Source organism: Cnephaeus nilssonii (assembly GCF_951640355.1).
Source record: "Cnephaeus nilssonii genome assembly, chromosome: 6".
In the NCBI taxonomy this organism is placed as follows: domain Eukaryota; kingdom Metazoa; phylum Chordata; class Mammalia; order Chiroptera; family Vespertilionidae; genus Cnephaeus; species Cnephaeus nilssonii.
The window spans coordinates 97,663,428-97,681,600 of NC_137077.1; the positions used below are offsets into that span (position 1 = coordinate 97,663,428).

An 18,173-nucleotide genomic window follows, 5' to 3' on the forward strand; every position below is an offset into this window, starting at 1 on the left:
TGAAACCTTCTGGTGCCTCCTCTCCAGTTTTTACAAAGACGCTGTTCTGTCCCCAGCCTTCAACACAGCCAAGTGTGAGAAACTACAGAAGGAGAAGGAAGAGTTGGAGAGGCGGTTTGAGGACGAGGTGAGGAAGCTGGGCTGGCAGCAGCAGGCCGAGCTCCAGGACCTGCAGGGGCGGCTGCAGCTGCAGTTCCAGGCGGAGCTGACACGCCTTCAGGAGGAGCACGGCGCCCAGCTGCTGCGGATCCGGTGTCAGCACCAAGAGCAGGTCCGTGTTTGTGCTGCGCTCGGTCTCTGCTGTGGGATGTGCAGGCGGAAGGTGGTGGGGAAGCAATGCCACTTGAGCCCAAAGGCCTGTCCATAGGTGAGCTACTTGTGAAGTTCCCTCTCGGATTTCATTTCTTTCTTCCGTTGCCTCCTTTCCTCCCCTCCGGCCTTTCTGGCCTCTCTCTCCTTGTTCTGCCAAGCATGCTCCTCCTTCCTGCCTAGAAAGTTCTCCCTCTAGACACTCCGTGGCCATCCTCACAAGCACCAAGTGAGAATTGTCTGCCAGGCTTACTGCTAGAATTTTGGTACCTGAATGTGCCTGCACGGAGTAGGCCTAGTAGGTTTGAACTTGTTGAATAAAAGCATGAATGCCGCTGGCTGGCCCAGCAGTCTTACTAGAGAGAGCAATTCATCTGGAATGAGTAGAGAATGATTCCCAGGGAGCCTGTCAGGTGGCAGCAGGTAGGAGCTGGAGCCTCCTTGTCCATCACTGTGGGTCCTGACCGGAGACTCTGCTTCCATGAGAACTAGTTCTGCTCCAGGCTCTGTTGCCTTAATACCTGCCTTCTAAGTGGTGTATTGTTTCTCGTGGTCTGCTAATGGCATTTGCAAAGAGCACTTTCCAAGTAGACACGCTGGATGGTGACGGTCCCCAGAGGCTTGTGAGCCTAATGGGCACAAGGAGAATTTCAGAGTAATAATAAGCACTATTGTTGTAATTAAAAACATCCCATTTGACGCATTTTATTCCATTCAGCATCTTTTCTGTGGAAACCAGACACCCCTGCCTGCTTAAGGCTGTTTGGACGTAGAGACCAGGAAACAGAATAGGAAAGTTACCACTGGTGCTAATGTTAGAACCAGCTCTCCAGCATCCTTCCTCCTGAGCTCGCAGAGCGTAACTTCTGTAAGCAGACGTTTGTCCCTGTGGCTGTCTGCAGCGTTAGCATGGCCCTTGGATACATCCCAAACTCGCTGCAAATAGCGGCTCTGTGCCTCTGTATCCCTGGGCCATTCGCTCCCAGTTTTACACAGAGAACGTGTTTACAACCTGTATTCATTAAGAGACTTCTGGTCCAGGGTTCTGGGTTGGCTGAGAAGGTGCCAAGAGGTGGGAGGGAGGGCAGGAGGTGGCTGCCAGGCAGGAGGAGGTGCTTTGAGGGGACCTCGGAGTGAAAGCTCCTTTGCGGTGCCGTGTCTGGAAACCACGCAGCTGAGGCCACTGCTGAGCAGAGCACCCCTCAGCGTCCTGTGAGCAGAAGCACAGCGGGGAGATGAACCCTAACCTCAACTTTAAGCTGGGACACAGCAGCGTTTTGGAGATTTCACGTTGGGCAGGATTGAAGGAAAGAAGGCCCTGACATTGAGAATGAGTTGCAGAAGGTACCTGTGAACATTTAAAAAGGGCTTTATCTTTTGAGGCCTCTGAGTTCTGTTCTTCTTGATCCTTATTCAGCTAAAGCGATTCATCTATTTGTCCATTCACCTATGCCAAGAATACCTATGGAGTGCCCACTGCACACCAGGCACACGTCAGGGTCCTGCCGGAGACGCCCGGATTTATAAACCATGGGCTTGCTTCAACCGTGCCTCAGGCGATGGCCAGGGAGGTTCTGAGGGAAACTGATCCTGGGTGAGCAGCAGAGACGTGTTTAGGATTGAGAGTTTACTTCTAGCTGTGAGGATAGGGAACATTTTCTGGTAGAACGAACATCTGAGTGCTATCGGTCTGAGTAAACCTTGCCTGCAGACACCCACTGATTGGGGGGATGGATGATTGAAATCTGTGAATCGTTCAGGCCTGACTTGGCCCCTGCTGCTGAGCACGGGCGGCCAGCCTGACCACAGCCCCCAGCAGAGAGAGTGCAGGCAGTGAGGGAGGAGAGGCGGGGACGTGGCCAGTTCTCATGCAGCAGAATCCGCATTCGCTCTCTGCAGGAAACAGTGCACGGCCGCGAGGGCGAGTTGTGAGTCTGCGGTTTCAGCTCTCCAGGTCGGACTATCCACTCTCAGGCTTCTTTGTCTGGGACAATTTTGCATTTGGCAATGCTGACCCTATGGAGAGTGACATCTGTCCGCAGTTGTGCTCCACCAGCTTAACAGTCAACCAACCTGGCCTCTGCTGGCCCAGCGCCCCACACCAACCGCACAGGAGCCCCTGCGGCTTCGCTCAGACTGGGAGCTCGTGTGCGGAGACACGCGCACCTCTGGCTGCTGCAGGGTCTCCCTCGGACAAATCCAGCCGTCCGCTCACCTCTGCCCGCACATGGAGTCACTGGGGAACGTGTGGCAAAACACCCCTCCTCATCCTCACCCCACAGTAACTGCATCAGAATGGCTGATGGGTCGGGTTGTTCGTCAGCCGACCCCCGAAATGCGGTGTCCCCAGACGCAGGCCTCAGGCTTCCTTAAGTGCCGTTAAAGATTGGGTCTGATTTTTATTTCTAAATGACCATAAGGTGTTTAATCAAAATCAGCACGTGTGCCATAGCTAGCTCCGCATGAACAGAAGCCAAATTGCCAGAGCCCCCATCTCGAAGCACACAAAACGGATTTTCACTGAAAACACGCAGGCTTGCCCCTTTTTGCCCAAACACAGTGCCCTCCAGTTCTCCTCTCGGGGCTGTCTACTGTTTCCCAAAGATACTCAGCCACAGAGCCTGACATTCAATCACCAAATATGTGACCTTTGACCCCATTCTTCCTGTGGCCTTTTGTCCTCCTCCCTGACCTGGCCCTGAAGTCACTGTGGACTCTGCTCAATAAAGTCTGAGCAGAGGTGCCTTCCCCTCCGGGGGAGCAGTCCTCCTCCTGGGGCCTCATATTCAGGACGTCCTTTCTACCTCTCTGAAGGAAAGCACCCTTTCAGACTAACTGGCAGCCTCAGCATCCGGCACTTCACGAGAACATACAGAGGCCACTTGGTTCATGCTCTGCCATTACCTCTCCTTAGTCCTCCTGCGCGCCAGCAGCAGCCACACTCCCTCAGACAGAAAGAGGTTCCAGGGACCCTCAGTCTTCCGGCTCCAGAGCCCCGCCCAGCACAGCCCAGAGTCTCAGTACCCTGGGAGGAGGCGCTGTGGGAAGGTGGGGGCCTCCTGAACTCCTGCTCACGTGGTGGGCTGCAGTGGGGGCAGAAGGCACATCCTGGAGTGGGATGAAGTGGGACTGGGCGCTCTGGGATGGCTGGCTGCCCACTCTGAGTAAGTAGATACCCAGGCTACGTAAGCAGGCGCTGAAGGGAAGGAAAGGAAAGTCCGTAAGAGAACCCTGGAGAGCGTGACATGGGCAGCCCCCTCTGTCCCACCAGCTAGGAATATGTGTCTGGGATGGGAGTAGATGGGAGGTTAATCTGATTTGGGTTTAATGAGTAAAGCTGAGATGACACAAAGCACATGCATCTTCATTCTAAATGTAAGTTGTCTCTCAGATAGTTGTGGGTTGCAAATGGCTGAGTAAAGGAAGCCCACAGCTGCATCTTACGCATCTAGAGGGTGGCTCTCCGACCCTTTGCTGTGCTGTTGCTCAGCCCAGCAGAACTGCAATCCCCTGCGGAATGGAGCCTGCGCGGGAACAGCTGCTTCTCCACCCCACCGGGACTAGTGGGGGGCGCAGCGACAGACTCCGAGCTCTGTCTTCCTGGAGAAGGAAGGAGTGGTCCCAGTGGTTTAAGGCCCCACGAGAAGGATGCTTCCTCCCGCCTAAGCTTGCCGTGGACTGACAATGAGTCAAATGATCTGGTGTTTTCCTTCCGTCAACGTGTCTGAATCCCTTCAAACGCCTGCAGCGGGTTTCGGGGTGTCCTCGGGCTGAAGCTCTCACCGGCTGCTTCAGAGTGTGAGGCCATATCTGGAAAGAAGCCAGGAGCCCCGGGAGGAGCAGTCCTGGGGATTAATGCTCTGACAAGAAGAGGATGGCCCATAGAGAACAGCTCCTGCCCCACAGAGGGAACCCTCTTCAAAAAACAGGAAGATGTACAGAACCTTTACTGAAGAGCAAGGATTCTTAGGCCCAAATCTTGGCTCATTGGTTCATATTGGTTACCTCTTGCTGCATATGGCCTTTCAGAGTTAGGGGGTCCGTATTTCATTCATAAAAGCTCTTGTGAGGGCTGTAACAGAGAGACTGTGCCCTTACATCATGCTTACTATATTGAGCATGGTATTGAGTCACCATTAAATCAAAGACCTGCCTCCCAACAAACCAGAGGGCGACGTTCAGCTTCAGACATAATGTCACATTGCCTGACAGGGCATCTTCTCCGCCAGGGACACAGGAGACTCTTCTGGAATATGGTAATTTGTGTCAGAGCCAATAAATTAGAATCACACCAAGGACTGATCAAAAGTTTTTCTTCAAACTGAACTGGGTAACAAGCATCCAAATAATGTTATATCTACAAACGGTGATCTCAGCTCAACTGATACAATAATGAAGCAGAAAAAATATATACTTGTATTTTTTTAACCAGTGATTTGTTTTTTCAAGAGACTGAAATGCCTTGGATAAAGATTCTATGAAAACCTCATATAAAAAGGAATTGGACAATTATGTACTGTGGTAATCAGCTTTTCTGATTAATGGAGTCATAGGTCTGAGCCTAAGTAAAACATTGTTTCATCAAGAATGGCCTGTAAGCTTGGCTGGGATAGCTCAGTGGTTGAGTATTGACCTATGAACCAGGAGGTCACGGTTTCATTCCCAGTCAGGGCACATGCCTGGGTTGTGGGCTCGATCCCCAGTAGGGGGGTGCAGGAGGCAGCCAATCAATGATTCTCTCCCATCATTGATGTTTCTGTCTCTCCCTCTCCCTTCCTCTCTGAAATCAATAAAAACATTTTTAAAAATTAAAAAAAGAATGGCCAGTAGATAAAAGAGAATCATTGCATATCACGTTCGTTTGAAAAATGTGAAGCAGCTATCCTAACACTGTGGAGTTCATTGTTGGTTTTGCCAGTGATATTTCTGTTTTCATGGATGAAGTCCTCTTTTACCTTAGGAGAGAAAAGTCAGGCAAATTTTCCCATGCAATTATAGTACCCAGAGTGAAAATCTACCCCATTTTAAAATAAAAATACTCCCATGCATCCACTCCACACATGGCTTCCTTTCCTGTGGAGAGCACTTCCTCCTTTCAGGTCAAAGGTCGGCCTGTGAATTATCCCCCCCGAGAAACAAAGGGCCCCAGGCGGTGGCTGCATGGCACCAACTAGAAGCAGTATGTTTAACTGGTCCACCAAGGAGCTGCAGGACCTGGGCACACTTCCTGCTTCAGTGTTTCTCAGACACTAGGTTTTGACACATTAGTAGATACAAATTTAAAAAACAGATTATTGCAAGTAGGAGGGGAAAGTATGGTTTCTGACACTTTGGTTTGTGCATGTGCGCTATGTTGCTTTGTACAAGAGTATTTTTTGCAGTGGTGGCTGAAAGATGAAACAGAGGGCCGGAGACCATGGGATACCAGGACACAGGCTTTATTGGCGATCACCCTGCCGGCCGCCTTCCAGAGGGGGAAAGTGAGAGAGAGAGAGAGAGAGAGAGAGGGGGGGGGGGGGGGGCGCGAGCTTGCCAGGGTGAGAGAGCCTTTTAAGGGGAGGAAAAGAGGGGACGGGGCTTAGGACACTCAGCCCACGCTGATTGGTGGTTTCATGTAAGGCACATGGTTAGGGGCCTAGGGATTTAGGAATTGGGGGCTTAGGGTATTTGGCAGGTGCTGATTGGTGGTTCAATGTACAGTCCATATAAGGTGTTCAGGAATGTCCGGCTGCAGGTAGAGTTTACGTCATGCTCCGTCCATCAGTTGGGGGAAGGGAGGATCTATCAGTGGCTGACAAAGAATTTGGAAAAACACTTCCGGTTTGCTAGCGTGGGGAGAGGCCGTTTTATGCAATTACTCCCGTGAGTCATGCATTTGAAGTTAAAAACAACAGCACAACAACAAAATAACAAAAACAGTACATGTGGTGATGGTGGGGGGTGGCGGCGGAGATCAGGAAGAGTGGAAGTAAAACATCCTAGGCTAGCTGTGCTCCTTGTGATTGAAGTCCTGGAAATGACCGCAGCCTCGCATTACTGGATGGGAGGCCCAGATGGCAAGCTGGTGGCTAGGAATTGGGTGCTGGCTGCCTTGGGCTTGGTGAGCGGCTCCTCGGGCACTCATTGCTGGTCTCGCTGGGAAGGCAGCAGGGGTGTGTTTGAGGAAGCTTCGCCTGTGCAGACAGACAGACCTGGGCTGACTGCTGGCCCTGCCCCTTACTGTGCCTTGGGCAAAATGTTTCAGCCTCTCTAAGCCTCAGTTTCCTATAAGATGGGCATAAGCATTTACTTTACAATGTGCTGGGAGGGGCAAGCCGACTAGCTGGTAGCAGGTAGCTTAGTAAATGTTATTCCCTCCATGTACCTTGTGCACTTGGCTCCCACCTGCCCTGGAACACAGAACAGACCGTCTAGAAGGGAGGTCCCTCTTCTTTTCCTTAGTCCTCATCACCAGAGTGATTGGTGGGAGGGGAAGGAATGGAGGTGGGAAGTGGATGGCCCAAGCCAGGCCCAGGATGGTAAAGAGGGGGCTCAAGCAGCCATTCCCACAGGAGCCTCCACCCTCCTGCAGAGAGCCTACCCCCAGGGGCGGCCATATCCCCACCAAATCCTGGCTCCCCCGCCTCCACACAGGGTGAGGGTGGCTGTCACTGCAGCAGAATGACTTTTCCTGGAGTTTTGGACCACTGACCTTTCTACTCAGTGAGTCCCGTCTCTGTTCTCCGGGCAGTGAGGATACCACCGCCACCCGTCCGTCCCGCGTGACCGTCGCTGTGATTCTCCCGCAGGTGGAAGATATCACCGCCAGCCACGAGGCTGCCCTCCTACAGATGGGAAATGACCACACGGTGGCCATCGCGATCCTGCGGGACGACCACGACCACAAAGTCCAAGGTAGCTGCTATCCTCGATGCGTGTGGCCGGCAGGGTGGGCCCTGGGAGCCCAGCCTCCTGCTGCAGACACAAGGAGCACCTCCTGCTTGCTTGTCCCACTTTCCTTTCTCCCTTCCTTTCGTTCCTGGCGTGTTCTTTGTGCTGCTTGCTGTGGAAAGAAAAGACGGGAAACCAGGACCCAGGTAACACTTCTTTCCCCTGCGGCAGTTACTCTCAACCTTGCCTGGATGTTGGAATCCCTGGGCGCTGTGACTGGAGGCTGGTGCCCGCCGAGGTCCACTCCGGGCCCCCAGGCAGCTGGTCTGGGGTGCAGCTGGGCATCAAGATTTTATAAAGCTCCTGGGATGAGAATGACGGGGAGTCGTGCTTAAGAACCACCGCTCTCACGTAGGCGTGGAAACCCGGTCTGTCGTGGCCTTACACGGCAGTCCCGGGGGACACACCTTCCCCGCGCAGGCGCTCCCAGGACCACAGCGGCATCGGGTGGGATCTGGGTTCACACCTTGAGCGCATAGACCACGTTCACCAGGGGCTGGAGTAGAGTCTCTGGATCCATCTTTTTATATTTGTGGTAATTTAGGATTATCTTTGGGTACTTAGGGTTCTATGTAGATTATAACAACAGCAGCAACATTTACTAAGTACTATTAAGATTTTAACCTTGTGAAAGAAGTTTTCATACTTTTAACATGCATTTATACTAACATGCAACTTATTTTTCAGTTTTTCCCCCTCACTTTTTTCCCAGTCAGACGTTTAACAATAGATCAATAAATTAAAAATTAATAAATTAAAAATTTTAAGAAGTAGCATCATGTTTTATTTGTTTGTTTGTTTGTTTTAATCCATGCCCAAGAATGTGTTTTATTGATTTTAGAGAGAGAGTAAGGGGGAGAGAGAGAGAGATATCAATCAGTTGCCTCCCGTACTCACCCACACTGGGGATCGAACCCACAACCTTTCCGTGTAGGGGATGACACACCCACCAGCTGAGCCACCTGGCCAGGGCATGTTTTACTGTTTTTAAATGTGCTTTGTGACCCTGAGCTTGCTGTGCCGTAGTCAGTGCTCACGTCACACTCCCTGAAGCACCAGCCCCAACACCTCTGGGCGCTGTTAGCACAGGAAGAAGCCCGAGCAAGGAGCAAGCGAGGTCGCTTCCTGAGAACTAGTTCGAGGTGCCGCTCAGAGTGCAGCCGTCCCCTGTTGTAGGTATTTCCATGTCTTTGCCACAGACATCTTTCCCGCAGGCACTCTTGCCATACACATTTGCACAACCACATACCTAACTGGCTATCAGGCAATTTTGCCATAAAAAAGATAAAATCACAACAAATAGAGGGACATTAAAAATGATATAATGAAACATAAAAAAGGAATAACAAAAGTAAGCCTTCATTTAAAATATGTATAGATTCATAGCAATGCTGCTCAAATAACTGATTTTATTTTGTAGATGTAACGTAGGCACATGTCTCCTTCTAGGGGAATTCGAGAGGGCCCTCGGCCTCCCTTTCTCCTCCCAATGCACTGTTTCAAAATAATAAACCGAGTCTTGGACAGATCATCTCATCTGGAAGAAATGCTAACTGTTTTAAGAGTACTACCACTCGTTCCTACATAGACCATTATGAGCGCTCGCTAACATTTACATAGAATATAAAGATGGGAATAACAGTGAGAATCATCAATGGAGAAATGAAACTGAACAACAACACCCCAAACCCCAAACTATCAACCAGTTATTTTATCTGTTTACAGAAAAGAAGCCTTAGAGCCAATTAGCTGTACAGGAAAAATGTTGGCGGCCAGCAAAGACGTCTGGGGCAGAAACAGCCCATGTGCCAGCTCCCGCCCTGGCTGCCCATTGGGACCACCTGGGAGTTTTAAAAAAACAACACTGATGAGTGAATTCCACCTCAGAAATTCCACTCTAATTGCTCTGGGGTGCAGCCCAGGCATCAGGACTTTTTACAGCTCCCCAGGTGATTCTAATATGCAGCGCATTTTGAGAACCACTGTCTTAGAGCACAGTGTTGGGTGTGGGCAGAGTGTTATGACCTCAAAATAATTAAGTATGTTATGGGTACATAGTTGTCAGCCATGGTATGTACCATGTCCAGAGTAGAAGCTCCCTGCCTCTTTCTTGGGGTATTGGGACCATCTGGAAATGTCCTAAAGCCCATCGTTGTGCTGTAGAAAAATAGTCTCTGAATGCGAATGTGAGTGGAAATGATGCAGTGAGCCACATTGTTGCCTTTTGTTTCTGGATTTTCATAAAATAGACCTGGTAGATTTTTCTCACTAGCAAACCCTTGCTTAGACACCACATCGAAGGCCTTAGCATTATATATAATACATATAATAGTAGTAAAAACATTCATTATTATGGTCAGGACAATGTGCTCAATGGCTATTAAAACCAATAATTTAGACAGAAAGCCACATGGCTTTATCTTAATTAAATCAGCACAAATTAAATTTTTCCAAATGTAAATCTATACCAACTAGATTTCTTAGAGACCTTCTCCATCATCAGTTCAAAGATTTGGATCAATGGAAACCCAAAGCTTTTTCTAATTGCAGCTCTGGCGAGCCAGAATGATAATTGTTGGTCTCTAGTACTCTCCTGTCCGAAGCATATGTGACCCAGGCTGATTAATGAGACCTCTCCTCCCTCCAGTTATAACATGCAAACAAATTGCTTGTGCAGCCAGAATAAGTTGGGCTTCACCCAGTTAATAAGATTGTTCCCATCTGGAGGAAAAGAGAATCCATTTGCTTAATAAGTCTTACATGACATCTCTTTCTGCCTCACTTGCAAATTATTACTGGAATGACACTTTGCTTAGAATAGGACGGTTCCAAACCCTCCAAGAGGAACCAATCCAATTAGTCCTCCCTTCTGTCTGAATGTCTTCATATCGACTCTTTGCTCAAGCAAATCCTAGAGGTCTGTGGTTTTCAGAGTGTGGCTCAAAGGCCTCACAGACACAGCGCTGGCCCCGTTCACCCGTTGTTCTCCAGCGAGCCCAGGCAGCATGGGGCTGCTCACAGCTCAGCTCTCTGAAAGCTCCTCCTGCGGCCCAGATGGCTGCTTTGTGGTGGGAAGAAAGAGTGCCCCTGGGAGGGGAAGGCGATGCAGACTGAACATTGATCACCCAGTTGCTTTCCCATTAGGAAAACTTGGAGAATCAATGAGGACCGTGGATGGAGGTGCTGACTTGTCCAGGATGGTGGGAGAGCGGGGTATAGAAATGAGTGTGTGTGTGCGCTATTTACTTCTCCCTCTTCTTCTCTCCCTTTCTCCTATTCCCTTCCTCTTTATTTCTCTTCTAAATAACACCGCATACAGTTCCAAAGTAATGAGAAGTCTCTTTAGGCTCAAGCCGGCTGTATACCAGTGTCCCTACCCACCCAAGTTTCTCATTTAGTCTGGCAAGAGTCTTGTTTGATCCTTTTCAGAAGAAAGGCTAACTTAACAATTCGATGTCTTCTCTCCAGAACTGATGTCTACCCACGAGCTTGAAAAGAAAGAGTTGGAAGACAATTTTGAAAAGCTGCGGCTGTCATTACAGGTTAATATCTCCGTAACCCTGAAGTCAAGCTAATGGCGGCATTGTTAGTCCTGTCCACAAACATTTGGAATATAGAGGGATATAAGACGTTCTCCTGCCCCAAGGAATTCATTGTCTACTCAGAGGGCCGTGGCAGAAAGAGTGAGAGACGACCACAAAAGGTAGCACATCCTTGCACCAAGTGTACAATACCGTCAGTGAGTGCCACGGAGATCCAAGGTTGAGCCACACTTGCTGTGGTCAGAGGAGTCACCGCGCTGTGTGTGAGGAAAGGGGGGGACTGGGGAGAAGCACATGCTAGGCAGGGAAGGGTGTAGGGAGGGCTGTGAAGGGCAGAAGCCGTAAGACATGTCTGGGATTAAAACCAAGGACTTCAATCATCTGGAGGTGGGTGAGACGGAAAGAACCTTCCCTGCCTCCACTGCCAACCTACACGACATGTGGGTCTCACGCCAGGGAGCAGCCTGGCTTCCTTCCGAAGGGGCCCCAGATCACCTGCACCTCCCTCCTCCTTCCAGACACCCCGGCCAGCTGCTCTGGGAAAAGATGATGGCCACCCACAGCCCCCGGCAGGAGCTGCCTGGGCAGGGAGGGTGCTTCCGTTCCCCGCTGTGGGCATCTCAATCAGCGCAAGGTTCACTTTTAATTACTGGGGACACTCACACCTGGACATTGCGATGACAATAACACGAATGTCCATTGATTACCATAACTAATACAGAGCCAGGAGTGTTGCCTCTCTGACAGCTGACCCTCCCCTGGCAGCATGCATCACACAGAGGCGGCCCTGCCTGGGCAAGCATCCAGGACTGTGCGACGCCGATGTCACACTGCGGAGTGTACTGTTCCACATTTTCTAAACAGGAAACAGTCTGCAGTGAGCCCACCACCCACCATCGATGGGCCTGCAACACGCAGTCCTCACGGGGCTCATCCTCGGCAAATCTACCCCAAATGCCTTCCCCACGCACCCACCTCTCATAGCATCAGGTGCGCTGTCCTTAGGAACGCACACCCGGAAAGGGAAAGCCAGGCCGGGATGTAACAGAAACCCACCAGCCCCAAACCGCAGAGAAGTGGAGTTTTGTTTCACCCATGCGTGGGTCTTCGTTCTGCCCCTGCCATCTCACGGGCAACGCCTCGTAGCAGAACCCATTTGGGCTGGAGGTTATTTGGTACAAGGAGGGCGGAGTTGCTAGAGCCAGCTTCCTCCAGTGACTGGCAGCTAGAGAAGCAGGCTTGTGGTAAGAGATTTGAACTCTGGGGCTTAAATCCCAGGGCACCCCTCTTACTAGCTTTGAAACCTTGGACAATATGTGAGCTCCCGAGCCTGGGTTACTCGCCTGTGAAATGGTGCCGACCGTACCTTCCTCGAGGAGTGACGTGTGTAAAGTGAGCAGCACCAGGTTGGCTCCTGCAAATGCTAATAAGTAGCCGCTCTTGCTGTTCTGTTAGTGGCTTATATTATTATTATTTTTTATATTTATTATTATCATCCTCACTATTATTATCATGCCGCTGGTTGGCTCCTAAGGGGCCGGTGCTCGGCCAGGTCCCCCGCGGGGTCTCTGTGCCTCATCCTTGACATACAGGAGCCCATCCAACTTGGATTGTGCCGTCCGATGGTTGCGCACGGCGTGGGCCTGTGGGTTGGAATTGAGTCGTGGCGAATATGGCAGAAACACCAGTTTGATATTTGAGGTCCATCCTAGGTGGCATTTGCCTGTTGCACTTTGGCTGTTCTGCGTTTTGATGGAGGAAGAGAGGCTTGAAAGAAATGCGACCTCTGAGGGCGCTGCCGCAGCTGGAGCCGCGGCCTGGGGAGGCCCGGCGGTGTGTAGTCACGGTCCAGAGCACCATTGCCCCGTCTGCCAGGGCCGGTGGGCACAGACTCCCACTGACTACGGCATGGCCCTAATACGCCAGCCTTCGCTTTTAATGGCACTTTGGGGGCTTTTGTTTCTTAAAATGAAATAGAAGTAACTGGAAACAAAGAAACAAAAAAAGAGGACAAGAAAAAACCAAAGCTGGTTTGCCAAACAGGGCTGTCTGCCACAATGAAGAAAGCAGTCAAGCCAGGCACTTCATACATTACAGTGTTGCTGTGTAGAATTCCATAATTTACAATGCCTCGCTCCTGTGTCGGCTGGGATGAGGCCATTTCTCTTGAGAGAAGAGTTCATTGGAATTCCGTAGGTTCTAATGTTACAGAAATGGTGTCCTTGGGCAGAGAACTTTGGCGATCAGTCCTTGCTAGGGTTGCCAAGGAGGGGTGAGCCAGGGAAGGGGTGTGGTGCCCCTTCAGACACACCTTCCCTCAGCTGGCACATGGAGGGCTGCCTTGTGGCTGGTGTGTGCTGGGGGCCAGGAGCATGGTCTAAGCCAGTGGTCGGCAAACTCATTAGTCCACAGAGCCAAATATCGACAGTACAATGATTGAAATTTCTTTTGAGAGCCAAATTTTTTAAACTTAAACTTCTTCTAACGCCACTTCTTCAAAATAGACTCGCCCAGGCCGTGGTATTTTGTGGAAGAGCCACACTCAAGGGGCCAAAGAGCCGCATGTGGCTCGCGAGCCGCAGTTTGCCGACCACGGGTCTAAGCAGAAGGTCTAAACTGAGGGGACAGACGGTCTGAGAAGGGAGGACAGGCTCAGCTCACATCAGGAGCAGGCGCCCCAGTCCGGAGGCCCAGGGAGGCCAAGAGGAGCTAGAAGTGATCCTGGGAAGAGAGGGAGCTGGCCGACGGAGCCAGTGGGAGAGCTGGGGTGTGAAATGGGGGGTGGGGGGAGAGGGGACAGCGAGAACCCCGGCTGGAACACGAGCAAGGCTGACGTGGGAGGTCTGTCACACCATGTTGAGTACCTGCCTCAGCTTGATGCCATGGCGTGGGCACAGGCCGTCTCATCACGGCTCCCCGGCTGCAGTGTCTGCAGAGGACCGAGCTGGACTCCTTGTGTCATTACTGCAGGACCAGGTGGACACGCTGACCTTCCAGAGCCAGTCTCTGCGGGACCGAGCCAGACGCTTTGAGGAGGCTTTGCGGAAGAACACGGAAGAGCAGCTGGAGGTGTCGAGTTTCCCAGGCCTGCAGCACCGCGGGGCTCGGCAGGGCTCTGTGGACTTCACCCCAGGAAGCCCTGTGGCTCCTCAGCAGTCTCCCCAGTGACAGGGCCTCTGCGCTAATCTGCTACCAAAGTGACAGCTGGTCAGGCCCTCCCGGGATCTTACACATATTCCTGTCAGCACCTCTCCTCAGAGACAGGACAGCGGGGGTTCTCCATCTAAATGTTATTCTTGCCACACTGCACACGGCTCCCGCCACTGTGCCTGAGCCCTGGCACAAGCATGGCCCGGCCAGGACCGCCCCTCCATTGTTCTCTCTGGCTCCCTGAGGCCGGCATGGGAGGCTCCACTGACGCCCGAGTTAGGAGGTTGAGTGAGTTTTTGCCAGAAGAGCTGGCACAATCCCTCCCCTCTGGTGTACAGTTGCCATAAAAAGCACATCACACCCAGTTAAATCTGCATTACAGAGAAGTGAACTTTGTTAGTATAAGGATGTCCCTTTCGATACCTATATTAAATATAACGTTTATTTGAAATTCAAGCTTAACCCACTTTACTATGGGGTTTTTTGTTGTTGTTGTTACATCTGGCAACCTCACTCTAGCATTTCTTTTTCTAAAATGCCTTTTCTTCTTTTAAAACCACTTTGCTCTGTTCCTGTGCTGGGCTGGGGCTCTCCAAGGGCACAGGTGGCACCTGGAAATCCCTGCCACCTGCTGAGCCACGTGGTCCGAGTGACTGTCCAAAGCCAATGTCGAATTGCCTCCTCTCACCGCAGGAGCTCCCTCTGGGGGTGGGCTGGTAGCATCCAGCCATTCCAGCCCCCACACTCTCCAGGGGGCTGGACTTTTAGTAGCATTCCCAGTGGGACACCAGTGGGCATCTTGACCAGGGAGGGCAGTGTGAGCTGATGTTCTCTCTCTCTCCCTCATGCTCCAGTGCCTACTGGGCAGCTGGTTAGAGAAGACTAGCTTTAGTGAAATCCATGCCTTTGGTGAGCAGTGGCCTTTGCCAGGACCCGGGAAAATAGCTTGCTGCTCTCTGCCCCTATAGGTTGCACTGGCTCCCTATCAACACTTGGAAGAAGACATGAAGAGTTTGAAGCAGGTATTAGAGATGAAGAATCAGCAAATACACCAGCAGGAAAAGAAGATTATTGAGCTGGAAAAGCTGGTGAGTTGGTCTGTTTCCTGGGGAAGAGCCTAACAACCTTACTGTCATCGTTGATGTCAACACTGACACCATTCAGGACGCGAGCCCTTAACCCATTGCTCCCACCTGAGTGGAGAATTCTATCCTTGAGTCTCAAGGCCTTTCTTAGGTAGCCAGGAATCTCAGAGGTGGCCTCATTTTGTACAACTCTGCAGCCTCCATCCCCGCCCCATGGCTCTGAAGTGGTTTCCTCACTCCTCCCTGGGGGACGTGTCAGGAGCCAGCACCGATGAGCATCACTGATGTGTGCCAGGCGCCACGCAGAGCACTCTCCATGCCTTTGTTCTGACAGCAGGGCTGTGAAGGAGGTGCTGGAAGCCTCCTTTCACAAGTTAGAGATGGGGCCTGGGACAGGGCATCTCACTAAAGCCAATCAGTGGCCATACCCCGGCGGGAGGGAGCCCCAGCCCAGCGCTCTCACCACTCTCTGCCTCACCTTTCAGCCTGGCTCCCACAGAACCAGCAAAGGGCACCCCTTTTGGGGAACAGAGCACCCCAGAGTTCATTCTCTACCTTTAGGCACAAGGGCCATGCCAGGGCTTGAGAAGATGGTTGTCCAAAGTTAGTAGCAGAGAAGCAGGTTTCCAAGGAGATACCATCCTGAAGTGGAACTTGACCCAAGGCTCCCAGATAAATTGTTATGTTTTGTTCCTTTTTATAAATTGTTATATGTAAAACAGATTTTTGATACTATAAAAGGAAAATATGTGCATTATAGAAAATGATTAGACAGCCCTGGCCATCAGTGGTTGAGTGTCGACCTATGAACCTGAAGGTCACGGTTCGATTCCTGGTTGGGGCACATGCCCGGGTTGTGAGCTCGATCCCCAGTAGGGGGCGTGCAGGAGGCAGCCGATCAATGATTGTCTCATCATGGATGTTTCTATCTCTCTCTTCCTCTCTGAAATCAATAAAAATATATTTTTAAAAAAGAAATGATAAGATAAACAGAAATAAGAAAATTAAAATATATAACTACTGTTAACACTTTCCAGAGCTTTTTATCTGTACACGTGTACATACCTGAGACATCTGCACACGTTCAGTGAGCAAATCTTTAACTTACCATCTCGGTAACCGATCATATGGTCTAACTGTTGAAGTTCTCCATTGTTCTGAAATATCCTTGGAGCTGGTTATCCTAATCAGGAGCTGGTGGAGACCTCAGTTTCGCATTCAGTTGTCACGTCCCTCTGTTATCTAGCACTGTCCCCTTTTGCAGACATCCCTTTCTGCACTGGTGCTCGTCAGTTAGGAGGGGGCAGACCTGCATGTGAGTGTCTGTTACCAGCATCCTGGCTAACGTTGGCCACGTGGCACCATTCAGCAGCCCAGAGCTCCCCAGAAAAACCACAACTAAGACCACTGGGAGGCTCAGGGACAGAGCCCTGCCCTCCTGGTCCTGCCTGTAGTCCAGCCAACATGAGGATAGCAGCCCTCCTCCTCCAGGCTGGGCCATCTGCATCCAGTTGTCCAATCACCGACAAGCCTAGAGGTTGATGTGGCTGTTTTTAGCCATGTTTTAGTCATTCTGCAGGCATTCATGACTTCTCATTCCAGAAGCAGTTGTGTGTGTGTGTGTGTGTGTGTGTGTGTGTGTGTGTGTGGTGAAGGGGTGCGCGGTGGGGCTGGGTGAAAGTGTCAAAGTGTCTTGATGAAGAGCAGGGACAGAGGTCATTCTTTGGCTCTGATTCCTAACCCTTATTCTTGGAGAGGTGAAAGTTTTCTTTAAAGATTAACTACACTAATATAGAATTTGTCACATTCTTTTAAAAAAATAATTTATTTTAAACTTCACATTAGAATGGAACTGTACTTCAGCTAGGTCTCGGGCCCTGTGAGACCCTCTGACAGAGAGAATGGTAGAAATTGTGGAGCAGTAACAGCCCTGGATGCTGTGATGTTTCTGATAATGTGCCAAGATGGTCTTGTGATTTGCATTCCTGGCTGCCCATAGTCTCAGAAGGGAAAATGTGTCCGTGTTTCCATCTCTCCATTCATTTAGAATGTCATAGGGTGCACCCAGCAAGGGATGGTAAGGACCATGGGACCCGTTAGCCAGACTAGGTCCTGGTGCTGATCATGGCATATCTCTAACAATGGCAACGGCCTGGAGACACTCACTATAAAAAATATTTCTACACAGGATTCCAGCATATACATACACACATGTGCATAATATATGTAAAATAAAACTATCTAAAATATATATAACTATACTTACTTTTACTATATACAGCACATTCTGGTATTTTCTCTTCTGCTTTATTTTGTTTTCAACAAATGCTGACCACATCCCTCTAACCTGATTTTACAACCCACCAGTGCACTACACACTGTAGTTTGTAAAACACGCTTCTTGATAATCCTCCAAGGGCACTAGTCTCCTTTCTGTCAGATGGCCCTGCCAGGGACCTCCTAACACTGCACCCTTTCCAGGCGGAAAAGAACATTATCCTGGAGGAGAAAATCCAAGTTCTCCAGCAGCAGAACGAAGATCTCAGAGCAAGGATTGACCAGAATACTGTTGTCACGAGGTAGGTAGACCAGGTGTCTAAACTCACAAACCATGTGTCACCCACAAAGTGGCTTTGCTGCTGAGCTTGAGGGTCCTGTTTTTGTCCCAACATCCAATTTACCTCACTCCTCTGAGCTGTGAGGCTTCCCCGACCCTCGGAAAGCATATGGCAGGAGCCCCGATGCGACTGGGTGTTGCTCAGGTTTGTTCCCAGCGCGTCTTTTGGAGAGGGGCCAGCTGCGTGTTCCCAGGGAAAAGGGAACCACCATGTGCGCCACCCTGCGCTCGGCCAGCTCAGCAGTGCAGACCCACGTCTCCCTTGGCTGCTGAGCAGTCGCCATGGGCCAGCCTGGCCCTGGCAGTGAAGGGCTGGCCCTGGCAGAGGACAGCAGAGATGGAACGTGCCAGAGAGAAGCCGTGTAGCCAAATGCAGCTGCTCCTGGTGACATCGTCTCCATCTTGGTCCCCTGCTCTGAGGTCCCCAAGTTCCAGGGAAGGATGTGGAGATAACCCCTCTGTGGTCAGTGTGCAGTAAAACAGCCAGTGGGAGGCTATTTTTGTCCATGAGGGCTGAGCCCCATCTCGGAGATCCGGCCA

At 50.8% G+C, this 18,173-nt stretch overlaps 1 protein-coding gene across 5 annotated transcripts in view; it reads left to right on the forward strand.

The window, feature by feature from the left end:
* The window catches only part of MTUS2 (microtubule associated scaffold protein 2), a 603,680-nt gene that overhangs the window by 580,812 nt on the left and 4,695 nt on the right, over positions 1-18,173 (forward strand). For all 5 annotated transcript variants that reach the window (XM_079775057.1, XM_079775060.1, XM_079775058.1 and 2 more), the window contains 6 exons: positions 57-271; positions 7,098-7,203; positions 10,708-10,781; positions 13,752-13,850; positions 14,900-15,019; positions 17,498-17,595. In XM_079775057.1, coding sequence (XP_079631183.1) covers positions 57-271; positions 7,098-7,203; positions 10,708-10,781; positions 13,752-13,850; positions 14,900-15,019; positions 17,498-17,595 — 712 coding nt within the window. The remainder of the gene's footprint in view (positions 1-56; positions 272-7,097; positions 7,204-10,707; positions 10,782-13,751; positions 13,851-14,899; positions 15,020-17,497; positions 17,596-18,173) is intronic.